This window comes from Lagenorhynchus albirostris, chromosome 5 (assembly GCF_949774975.1).
Source record: "Lagenorhynchus albirostris chromosome 5, mLagAlb1.1, whole genome shotgun sequence".
Classification (NCBI taxonomy): Eukaryota; Metazoa; Chordata; class Mammalia; order Artiodactyla; family Delphinidae; genus Lagenorhynchus; species Lagenorhynchus albirostris.
Genome location: NC_083099.1, coordinates 38,286,401 through 38,299,752, shown reverse-complemented (window position 1 = coordinate 38,299,752; position 13,352 = coordinate 38,286,401). Strand labels below are relative to the sequence as shown.

Below are 13,352 nucleotides of genomic sequence, written 5' to 3'. Positions count from 1 at the left end.
AATCTTCAATCAGCATGCAGACCTGGGAGCTAAGAGAGATGTTGATTTCAAAAAAAAAAAAAAAATCAAAGAAAGGGGTGAGGGTGAGGGAGGGATGGATTGGGAGGTTGAGGTTAGCAGATGCAAACTATTACATATAGAATGGATAAACAACAAGGTCCTACTGTATAGCACAGGAACTATATTCAATATCCTGAGATAAACCATAATGGACAAGAATATAAAAATGAATGTATATAACATGTGTAACTGAATCACTTTGCTGTACAGCAGAAATTAACACAACATTGTAAATCAACTATATTTCAATTAAAAACAAGCCAAAAAAAAAAAAATCAAAGAAAGAGTCCAACAGATCACTAAAGCAAAGGGGAGCAATGGTGAGGATGGGAAGTTTGAATGCGAAGCCAGGAAGTGGTAAGACAGAGACAAGAACTATGAACTAAGTCAAGGTTAAAGGCCTAATGGGCCCAATGTAAGGCAGCTGCTGGGAGCAAGTCATGAACATGGGGGTCAAGGCCTAAAGGGACATTTAATAGAAGAAAGACCAGATATGGATGCATGTGCTTCTGTAGGGACAAAAGGCAGGAAACAGAAAAATCAAGCCACTTAGCGAAGAGCAGATCCATCACATTTTGTGCGGCCTAGATCTTATACGATTGGTGTGGATAGAGGGATGGCTTTCTTGTAAAAGACGACTACAAAATTAGGTTTAAAAGTGTGCACTTATAGATTGAGAAAAATCATTACAAATAAAATTGTAAAAGTTAATAAATCTCATCAATATCACAAAATACAGAAAAATAGTATAACTTTTTAATAAGTAACAGCTCTACAATACTTCTTTTGTCTATAATTTTTGGTTACATGCTTTACAAGCACCTTTTCATATGAGAACCATTTTATAATAATACTTTGTGTGGAGAGAATATAAAAATTATACAGCCTTTCATCTAGCAAGGCCATTAGTTTTATTATCTGTGGTAGTTTAGAAAGATTCTTTTAGCTTCATAGCCCATTACTGGTAATATCATGTAAATATTAAGCATTGTCAAATTTGGGAAAATCCTTATAAAAATTTTTCATATATGATAGAATTTTTGGCATTTCAAGTTTTCTTGGAAAATGACATCTTAAATTGTCTTTGAAATGATGAAACTCATGAACCAGCTTATCTCAGATGTCCTTGAAGTGGTATACTATGATTTTTATGTTATATTCAGTGATGTCAGCAGCTTTGGTCAAATCAGCAAGAAACTTAAATCTTTCTCCAATGTATTCAAATAATTAACTCCTCTTCATTGAATGGATTACAAAATAATCCAAGAGATTTTACTGAAATTGTATCACTTATGATGTAATCTGAAAAAATGTTATAATTTGTTTTTTATGACAGAATAATTTCTATTGTTTAAATTGTTCATCTTTATTGCTTTTACTCCATTAATTCAAAAAAATTCATACAGGGCTTTCCTGGTTGTGCAGTGGTTGAGAGTCTGCCTGCCGATGCAGGGGACGCGGGTTCATGCCCCGGTCCGGAAAGATTCCCACATGCTGCAGAGCGGCTGGGCCCGTGAACCATGGCCGCTGAGCCTGTGCATCTGGAGCCTGTGCTCTGCAACGGGAGAGGCCACAACAGTGAGAGGCCCGCGTACCGCAAAAAAAAAAAAAAAAAAAAAAAATTCATACACATCCCTATTTTTAGTCTGCAATGTCTTGTTTGTGTAATTGAAGCAGTCTAAAATGACTTTCCAAATGGCAGTTATAATGTATATTCCCAACACAACTTTCTCTCTCAGATCCCTCAAATGCCGGGGACTACTCCAAGGGCACTGACATCAGAAGTAGGAGAAGGGAAATCAGAGTGCAAAGAGACAGAATTTTTACAATTATAATTTAAAACCATCTTACTTTGCCAGGGGCCCTCCCAGAAGCTTGGAAGGGGGTCCTGAGTGCGGGGTTCTGAAACTTAAGTATCATTTGACTCACAGGAAATATGTCTGTGTTGATAACTTTAACTCCCTTTGTGAAATACAAGGCAAGACACACAGCTGGTGAGAGATGAGTAGCACAAAGAACTTTAAGCAGAATATTGAGGATTTAGAATAGTATTGAAGAAATTGAGGGCCTGGTGTTTAACAACCTGTAAGTGGATATAAAGACTGAGGGTTTTAAGGGTAAATAAGCAGAGGTAAAAGTAGCTGGAGTATTGGTAAATTCCTCTATGCAGAAACATACTCTATGAAGAAAATACTAAAGAATACACACACACACACACACAAATACTAGAGTAAATGGGTTCATCAAGATCACAGGATACATAAACCATGTGCAAAAACCAATCTGTTTACTAGCAATGATGAATCCCAAAAATAAAGTTAAGAAAAAAATCCCACTTGTCATAACATCAAAAAGAATAAAATATTTAGAAATAAACTAAATAAAAGGAGTGCAAGACTTGTATACTAAAAACAAAACATTTCTGAGAGAACTAAAGATCTCAGTGGAGAGATATATGGATTCTTGGATTGAAAAATTCAACATTTTAAAAATGGCAATTCTCCCCAAATTGATCTATAGATTTAATGCTATACCTATCAATATCCCAGTAGGCTATTTTTCAGAAATTGACAAGATGATCCTAAAATTTATATGGAAATACAAGGTTCCCAGAATAGCCAAAACAATCTTGAAAACAAAGAAATTTGAAGGGCTTACATTTCTTGATCTCAAAATTCACTAAAAATTATAATATTCAAGAGAGTGTGGTACTGACATTAAGAATAGATATACATCAATAGATGAATAAAATAGAATAGAGAGTCCAGAAATAATTCCTTCCATTCATGGTGAATTGATTTTAGGTAAAGGGACCAAGGCAACTCAATAGGGAAAGAATAGTCTTTTTAACAAACAGTGCTAGAATAATTGAATATTCACATGAAAAAAAAAGATGAATTTAGATCCTTACTTTACATCATTCACAAGAGTTAAAATGGATCACAGACCTAAAGGTAAGAGCTAAAACTATAAAACCTTTAGAAGAAACTACTGGAAAAAATCTTTGTGACCTTTGGTTAGACAGAGTTCTTAGATACATTACCAGAAGCACAATCCCTAAAAGAAAACACTGATTAAACTGTATTTCACTAAAAATAATAACTTTTGTTCTTCGAAAAGACACAATTAAAAAAATGAAAAGACTTGCCACAGACTGGGAGAAAATATTTGCAAATCATATTTCAAATAAAAGACTTGTACCCAGAACATACAAAGAACTCTTATAATCTGATAACAAGAAAACAAACCAATGAAAAATAGAAAAAATATTTTAATAGATATTTCACCAAATAACCATAAAAATAGTTAATAAGCACACGAAAAGATGTTCAACACCATTAGTCATTTGGGAAACACAAATCAAAGCACAATGAGGTACCATTTCACAGCCTCTAGAATGGCTACTATAAAAAAAAGACAGACAATAAGAAATGTTGTCAAGAATACAGTGAAAGAAGAATCCTCATTCCTGGTAGGAATGTAAAATAGTGCAGCCACTTTGCAAAATAGTTTTGCAGTTTCTTAAAGGTTAAATATCAATTTACCATATGATTCAGTAATTCTACACTTAAGTATCTACTCAAAAGAAATGAAACATACATCCACACAAAGACTTACATGTGAATGTTTATAGCAGCATTATTCATAGGTGCCAACAAGCGGAAACAATCCAAATGTCCTTCAACTAATAAATGCATAAATAAAATGTGGTATGTTCAGACAATGAAACACTATTTAGCAATAAAAAGGAACAAAGTACTGATGCATGATACAACATGGATAAACATCAAAAACATTATTGAAAGATGTCAGATATAAAAGACCACATACTATAGGATTCCATATATTTGAATTGTCCAGAGAAATATCTATAGAAACAGAAAGAAGATAGGCAATTGCCTAGGATTGGCGGTGAAGATAGAGATTTCAAATGGCATGAGGATCTCCTAAGGATGACTCAAATGTTCTAATATTACATGTGGTAATGGTTGCACAACTCAGTAAGTTTACTAAAAATCATTACATTGTCTACTTAAAAGGGGTGGATTTTGTAGTATGTAACTTATATCTCAATACAGCTGTTTAAAAAAGACATGAGCTGATTATGGGATCAAGGCTAGAAAACAAAGTAAGGCCAGGAAATGGTTGGGAAAATCAGAAAAACAAAACAAAACAAAACTAGAAGCCTTAATGTGGCTGACGAGTTGGTGTGAAAGTGAGAGATTTGGGGAGTTGGCTTAATTTCAGAGATGACAGAGTCTGGATTTACAAACAAGAAAAATTAAAGGATAAGTATATTTCAAACAATTTATGAAAGATTTACAATAAGAATCCTATAAAAGTAAGCACTACCAAAATATTTCAAATATGGATTGATTTGGAATATTGGAGTTATACACAACTTTACATAAAGTGAAGTATACCTATATTCCATATTGTTTTTTAGTATCTATTTTACAGGCTTTCAAAAGTTAATTTCCATTCTCAAAAGACACTTTATTCTGAATAGCAGTTGTGCTGAGCCAACTGAGGCATACCACAGCTACTCCTTACAGAGGTCAGGGAAAATACAAAGCATGAAGAACACTTTGCTGGAGGCTAGGTGATTAAGCCCTATTGCAATTAAACAAATGAGAGAATAATTTAAAAAGAGCAAAGTGACTCAAAGACATGTGCATTGATCTCTTGAAAGTTCCTTTTGGACTCCGTAAATAAAGATGATTACATCTGAGTAGCTAAAGCTCAAGCTTCTTTTCTTTACCACTTTAAGAGATAAGATTATAAGCTCCTTTTCTTTATCCACAGCAAACTCGAAGTTTTACGTTCTGGTAGATATTTTTTTTAAATAATCAGTAAACTAGTTTAAAATGAGCTTTTAGTAATGCAACAAAATCACTGAACTCTACAACTTTTGGTTTGATTTTATTTTCACCAGACTGCCTTCTCCCATGCAATGTACCTACTAGTGAGAGTATTAATAAAACATGTAATTATTTTTATTCATCTGTCACAAACTTTTATTTATACTGTCTAGTTAAATGGTTACTTCTAAAATTTCTAGTGTTACTTTTTTATATAAATCAGATCCGAAACTCCCAATTTGTGATCTTTTATCTAAAAGTAAACAAAAACCACAGATCTTTTGAAAACATTTTAAAAAATAAGCAGTAAAAGTATAATGCAAAATGATGACAAAATTACAACACAGAATAAAAATAACATTTAAATATGTATAAGCTTCTTCAAGAATTTAAAATACTACAAATTACATGTAAAATGTGAATAATAAAGACTGACTTTATCAGTCCATAATATCCTGAAGCAGCATTAATTGTCTAATCTAGTCCTAGTCTAGCCTTTAAAATTTAGTCAATCCTGCCATCCATAATGGCATCTCTGGATAAAACAAATGGGATTTCCCGAGTGGACCTGAGCCAAAGCTATTGTTGGGGCCAAGACTGAATACTGATGGTCCTGACTAAAATGGAGAGTTGGGGTCACCGGGGTGATATCCTGCTGGTTCAATACCAGATTTCTAGGAAAGGACAGAGAAGATTTCTGATGACAAAAATTGTCATCTGTTTTGTGAGTAGACTCATTCATTAATTCAAAAATTATTTATTTAGCATCAGTTATGTGCAAGGCATTAATGAAAGGTTACATGGATAACAGGTTATCACCAGATATTGCATAAAAAAATTATTAGCCCACATAACTTTTTTAACAGAACAATATTCCCAATAATAATAAGTAGACTGGAAAAAATAAGAACATTAAAAGTATTTACCCGGCATATTTTTTTTAGTCATCCTGAACCTGTGTCTATTTATAATGTTCATTTAACTTATTTCCCTTTTCTAAGAGCTAAAAGTTACTCAATTTAAAAATTAATCATTCTTTCTGATATTCTCAATATATTCAATTCCATTTTTTAAAAAGTACTTCCTATTTTCTTTAGAACATTGGGCTTTACCTTTAGTTATTATAAAGCCTTCAAAGATTATATAAAAGCAGATTTAACACCATTTATATTGGAAATTTCTAAATTTAGGAGGTCTATTACTATCCAGTTAGAAAGTTTCCCCATTCTATTCTTTTCATGTCACTGGACTGTCGGTCAGGAGATCAAGTATACCAAGAAATACTGGCCAAGAGGAAAATGAATTAGTTACTGTTCTTTCATTCTAAATGTCACTGCAAAATCAGAACAAGGTGTTTGCCTAATTTAAATGTTATTGGCAAAACTATTTAGTTGAGATAATAGTTTAAAAAAAAGTGAAGTGTTTCCATTTTTTTCAACAACACTATAATATTAAACTATATAAATATAGAAACTACATTACTAAAAGGTGTTTGAATGTTTATAAAGTTAGTATTAAATGAGTGTATATTTTCAATACTATAATATTCAATTCTTTAAAGATAGTCTTACCTGAAGATTTGTGATTGTCTTTGTTTAATTTTTAACTCATGTTGCAACTGACTCAATTCTTTCTGTACTCTCTGAAAATCATTTTGGTGACTTTTTAACTGCATGCTTGCATCTCGAATTCTAAAAATATAAACAAATAACAACTGTTATAAGCCTAAATATTTCCTCATGAGTACTTTATCAAAATTTAAATCCACTTTTTTCATTGCAGCACTATTTACAATAGCCAGGACATGGAAGCAAACTAAATGTCCATCAACAGAGGTATGAATAAAGAAGATGTGGTACATATATACAATGGAATATTACTCAGCCATAAAAAAAACAAAATAATGCCATTTGCAGCAACATGGGTGGACCTAGAGACTGTCATACTGAGTGAAGTAAGTCAGACACAGCAAAGACAAATATCATATGATACTGCTTATATGTGGAATCTAAAAAAAGGGGACAAATGAACATAGTTACAAAACAGAAGTAGAGTCACAGATGTATCAACAGAAAACAAACTTATGGTTACCAGCAGATAAGGAAGGGGTGGGATACACTGGGAGATTGGGATTGACATATACACACTACTACATATAAATAGATAATTAATAAGAACCTACTGTACAGCACAGGGAGCTCTACTCAGTACTCTGTAATGGGCTATGGGAAAAAAATCTAAAAAAATAGTGGATATATGTATATGTATAACTGATTCACTTTGCTGTACACCTGAAACTAACACAACATAGTAAATCAACTATACTCCAAAATATATTTTTTTAAATTTTAAATCCATTTTTAATAAAAATAAAAGAAAACTATGGAGGGGGGGACCGTCAAGATGGTGGAGAAATAAGACGTGGAGATCACCTTCCTCCCCACAATTACATCAAAAATACATCTACATGTGGATCAACTCTTACAGAACACCTACTGAATGCTGGCAGAAGACCTCAGACTTCCCAAAAGGCAAGAAAATCCCCATGTACCTAGGTAGGGCAAAAGAAAACAGAAAAAACAGAGACAAAAGAATAGGGACAGGACCTGCACCTCTGGGAGGGAGCTGTAAAAGAGGAAAAGTTTCCACACACTAGGAAGCCCCTTCACTGGTAGAGAGGGAGGTGGATGGGGGGAAAGCTTTGGAGCCATGGAGGAGAGCGCAGCAACAGGGGTGCAGAGGGCAAAGCGGAGAGATTCCTGCACACAGGATCAGTGCTGACCAGCATTCACCAGCCTGAGACAATTTTCTGCTCACCCGCTGGGGCAGGTGGGGGCTGGGAGCTGAGGCTTGGGCTTCAGAGGTCAGATCCCAGGGAGAAGACTGGGGTTGGCTGCGTGAAGACAGCCTGAAGAGGGCTGGCGTGCTAAAACTAGCTGGGAGGGAGTCAGGGAAAAAGTCTGGACCTGCCGAAGAGGCAAGAGACCATTGTTTCGGGGTGTGTGAGGAGAGGGGATTCCTTCCATGTGTGCCCACAGGAGACAGAGCACCACCTAAGCAAGCTCCAGAGATGGGTATGAGCTGTGGCTAGCAGCTCAGACCACAGAGACAGGCATGAAATGCTAACGCTGCTGCCGCTGCCACCAAGAATCCTATGTGCAAACACAGGTCACTACCCATACCCGCCCCACAACCCCACAGGAGCCTGTGCAGCACACCACTGCCACTGTCCCCAGATCCAGGGACAACTTCCCCGGGAGAACACACAGAGCACCTCAGGCTGTTGTAATGTCACGCTGGCCTCTGCTGCTGCATGCTCCCGTCGCATTCCAATTATGACTACCATCCCCCTCCCTCTCCCTGGCCTGAGACAGCAAAAGAGCCCTAATCAGCCGCTGCTTTAACCCTCTCCTGTCTGGGTGGGGAACAGACGCCTGAGGGCGACCTACACACAGAGGTGGGGCCAAAACCAAAGCTGAACCCCAGGAGCTGTGTGAACAAAGAAGAGAAAGGGAAATCTCTCCCAGCAGCCTCAGGAGCAGCGGATTACACTCCCACAATCAACTAGATGAACCTGCATCTGTGGAATCCCTGAATAGACAATGAATATTCCCAAAATTGAGGCAGTGGACTTTGGGAGCAACTGTAGACTAGGGGTTTGCTGTCTGCAACTGAATTGTTTCTGATTTTTATGTTTATCTTAGTTTAGTTTTTAGTGCTTGCTATCGTTGATGCATTTGTTTATTGGTTTGGTTGCTCTCTTTTTTTATTATTTCTTTATTTTATAATTTTTAAAATTTTATTATTATTATTTTCTTCCCTTTTTTTGGATCCTTTTCTTCTGAGCCATGTGGCTGACAGGGTCTTGGTGCTCCAGATGGGTGTGAAGCCTGAGCCTCCGAGGTGGGAGAGCCAAGTCCAGGACATTGCACTACCAGAGAGACGCCCCAGCTCCACATAATACCAACTGGCGAGAGCTCTCCCAGAGATCTCCTTCTCAACGCTAAGACCCAGCTCCACCCAACGGCCTGCAAGCTCAAGTGCTGGATGCCCCATGCCAAACAACTAGCAAGACAGGAACACAGCCCCACCCATCAGCAGAGAGGCTGCCTAAACTCACACTAAGTTCACAGACACCCCAAAACACAAAACCAGACACAGCCTGCCCACCAGAAAGACAAGATCCAGCCCCACCCACCAGAACACAGGCACCAGGCCCTGCCACCAAGAAGCCTACACAAGCCACTGAACCAACCTCACCCACTAGGGGCAGACACCAAAAACAACGGGAGCTATGAACTTGCAGCCTGTGAAAAGGAGATCCCAAACACAGTAAGTTAAACAAAATGAGAAGACAGAGAAATATGCAGCAGATGAAGGAGTAACAAATGAAAAGGAAATGGGCAGTCTACCTGAAAAAGAATTCAGAGTAATGATAGTAAAGATGATCCAAGATCTTGGAAATAGAATGGAAAAAATACAAGAAACGTTTAACAAGGACTTAGAAGAAATAAAGAGCAAACAACAATGATGAACACCACAACAAACGAAATTAAAAATTCTTTAGAGGGAATCAATAGCAGAATAACTGAGGCAGAAGAACGCATAAGTGACCTGGAAGACAAAATAGTGGAAATAATCACCGAAGAGCAGAATAAAGAATAAAGAATGAAAAGAATTGAGGGCAGTCTCAGAGACCTCTGGGACAACATTAAACATGCCAACATTCAAATTATAGGGGTCCCAGAAGAAGACCTGGATCTGATAAAATATTTGAAGAGATTATAGTTGAAAATTTCCCTAATATGGGAAAGGAAAGAGTCAATCAAGTCCAGGAAGCAAAGAGAGTCCCACACAGAATAAATTCAAGGAGAAACACGCCAAGACACATATTAATCAAGCTATCAAAAATTAAACACAAAGGAGAAACATTAAAAGTAGCAAGGGAAAAGCAACAAATAAAATACAAGGGAATCCGCATAAGGTTAAGAGCTGATCTTTCAGCAGAAACTCTGCAAGCCAGAAGGGAGTGCTAGACATATTTAAAGTGATGAAAGGGAAAAACCTACAACCAAGATTACTCTAGCCAGCAAGGATATCATTCAGATTCAACAGATAAATTAAAACCTATAGAGACAACGAGAAGTTAAGAGAATTCAGCACCACCAAACCAGCTTTACAACAAATGCTAAATGAACTTTGCTAGGCAGGAAACACAAGAGAAGGAAAAGACTTACAAAAACAAACCCAAAACAATTATGAAAATGGTAATAGGAACATACATATCGATAATTACCTTAAATACAAATGGATTAAATGCTCCAATGAAGAGACACAGACTGGCTGAATGGATACAAAAACAAGACCCATATATATGCTGTCTATAAGAGACCCACTTCAGACCTAGGGACACATACAGACTGAAAGTGAGGGGATGGAAAAAGATATTCCATGCAAATGGAAATCAAAAGAAAGCTGGGGTAGCAAGTCTCATATCAGGCAAAATAGACTTTAAAATAAAATTACAAGATACAAAGAAGGACACTACATAATGATCAAGGGATCGAACCAAGAAGAAGATATAACAATTGTAAATATTTATGCACCCAACATAGGAGCACCTCAACATATATGGCAAATGCTCACAACCATAAAAGGGGAAATCAACAGTAACACAGTAATAGTAGGGGACTTTAAAACCCCACTTTACCCAATGGACAAATAATCCAAAATGAAAATAAATAAGGAAACCCAAGCTTTAAATAACACATTAGACAAGATGGACTTAATTGATACTTATGGGACATTCCATCCAAAAACAACAAAATACACTTTCTTCTCAAATGCTCATGGAACATTCTCCAGGATAGATCATGTCGTGGGTCACAAATCAAGCCTCAGTAAGTTTAAGAAACTTCAAATTGTATCAAGTACCTTTTCCAACCACAATGCTATGAGACAGGAAAAAAACTGTAAAAAATACAAACACTTGGAAGCTAAACGATACGCTACTAAATAACCAAGAGATCACTGAAGAAATCAAAAAATACCTAGAAACAAATGACCATGGAAACACAATGAGCCAAAACCTATGGGATGCAGCAAAAGCAGTTCTAAGAGGGAAGTTTATAGCAATACAATCCTACCTCAAGAAACAAGAAACATCTCAAATAACCTAACCTTACACATAAAGCAGTTAGAGAAAGAAAAACAAAAAAACCCCCAAAGTTAGCAGAAGGAAAGAAATCATAAAGATCAGGCAGAAGTAAACGAAAAAGAAATGAAAAAAACAAGAGCAAAGATCAATAAAACTAAAAGTTGGTTCTTTGAGAAGATAAACAAAACTGATAAAGCATTAGCCAGACTCATCAAGAAAAAAGGAGAGAAGACTCAAATCAACTGAATTAGAAATGAAAAAGGAGAAGTAACAAATGACACTGAAGAAATACAAAAGATCATGAGAGATTACTACAAGCAACTATATGCCAATAAAATGGACAACCTGGAAGAAATGGACAAATTCTTAGAAAAGCACAACCTTCCGAGACTGAACCAGGAAGAAATAGGAAATATAAACAGACCAATCACAAGCACTGAAATTAAAACTGTGATTAAAAATCTTCCAACAAACAAAAGCCCAGGACCAGATGGCTTCACAGGCGAATTCTATCAAACATTTAGAGAAGAGCTAACACCTATCCTTCTCAAACTCTTCCAAAATATAGCAGAGGGAGGAACACTCCCAAACTCATTCTACGAGGCCACCATCACCCTGATACCAAAACCAGACAAAGATGTCACAAAAAAAGAAAACTACAGGCCAATATCACTGATGAACATAGATGCAAAAATCCTCAACAAAATACTAGAAAATAAAATCCAACAGCACGTTAAAAGCATCATACACCATGATAAAGTGGGGTTTATCCCAGGAATGCAAGGATTCTTCAATACACACAAATCAATCAATGTGATACACCATATTAACAAATTGAAGGATAAAAACCATATGATCATCTCAATAGATGCAGAAAAAGCTTTCAACAAAATTCAACACCCATTTATGATGAAACTCTCCAGAAAGTAGTCACAGAGGGAACTTACCTCAACATAACAAAGGCCATATATGACAAACCCACAGCCAACATCGTTCTCAATGGTGAAAAACTGAAACCATTTCCTCTAAGATCAGGAACAAGACAAGGCTGCCTACTCTCACCACTGTTATTCAACATAGTTTTGGAAGTTTTAGCCACAGCAATCAGAGAATAAAAAGAAATAAAAGGAATCCAAATCAGAAAAGAAAAAGTAAAGCTGTCACTGTTTGCAGATGACATGACACTATACATAGAGAATACTAAAGACGCTACCAGAAAATTACTAGAGCTAATAAATGAATTTGGTAAATTAGCAGGATATGAAATTAATGCACAGAAATCTCTTGCATTCCTATACACCACTGATGAAAAATGTGAAAGAGAAATTAAGGAAACACTCCCATTTACCATTGCAACAAAAAGAACAAAATACCTAGGAATAAACCTACCTAAGGAAACAAAAGACCTGTATGCAGAAAACTATAATACACTGATGAAAGAAATTAAAGAAGATAAAAACAGATAGTGAAATATACCATGTTCTTGGATTGGAAAATCAACATTGTGAAAATGACTATACTACCCAAGCAATCTACAGATTCTATGCAATCCCTATCAAACTACTGATGGCAGTTTTCACAGAACTAGAACAAAAAATTTCACAATTTGTATGGAAACACAAAACACCCTGAATCGCCAAAGGAAACTTGAGAAAGAAAAATGGAGCTGGAGGAATCAGGCTCCCTGACTTCAAACTATACTACAAAGCTACAGTAATCAAGACAGTATGGTACTAGCACAAAAACAGAAATATAGATCAATGGAACAGGATTAAAGTCCAGATATAAACCCACACACCTATGGTCACCTTATCTTTGATAAAAGAGGCAAGAATATACAACAGAGGAAAGACAACCTCTTCAATAAGTGGCATTGGGAAAACTGGACAGCTACAAGTAAAAGAATGAAATTAGAACACTTCCTAATACCATACACAAAAAATAAACTCAAAATGTATTAAAGTCCTAAATGTAAGGCCAGACACTATAAAACTCTTAGAGGAAAACATAGGCAGAACACTCTATGACATAAATTACAGCAAGATCTTTTCTGACCCACCTCTTAGAGAAATGGAAATAAAAACAAAAATAAACAAATGGGACCTAATGAAACTTCAAAGCTTTTGCACAGCAAAGGAAACCATAAAGAAGAGGAAAAGACTACCCTTCAGAATGGGAGAAAATATTTGCAAAGGATTAATCTCCAAAATATACAAGCAGCTCATGTAGCTCAGTATCAAAAATCAAACAACCCAATCCAAAAATGGGCAGAA

The 13,352-nt window shown here is 36.0% G+C and overlaps 1 protein-coding gene across 1 annotated transcript in view; it reads right to left on the bottom strand.

Moving 5' to 3' along the window:
• The window catches only part of LEKR1 (leucine, glutamate and lysine rich 1), a 273,743-nt gene that overhangs the window by 143,089 nt on the left and 117,302 nt on the right, over nt 1-13,352 (bottom strand). The window contains exon 7 of the mRNA XM_060149884.1: nt 6,494-6,613. Coding sequence (XP_060005867.1) covers nt 6,494-6,613 — 120 coding nt within the window. The remainder of the gene's footprint in view (nt 1-6,493; nt 6,614-13,352) is intronic.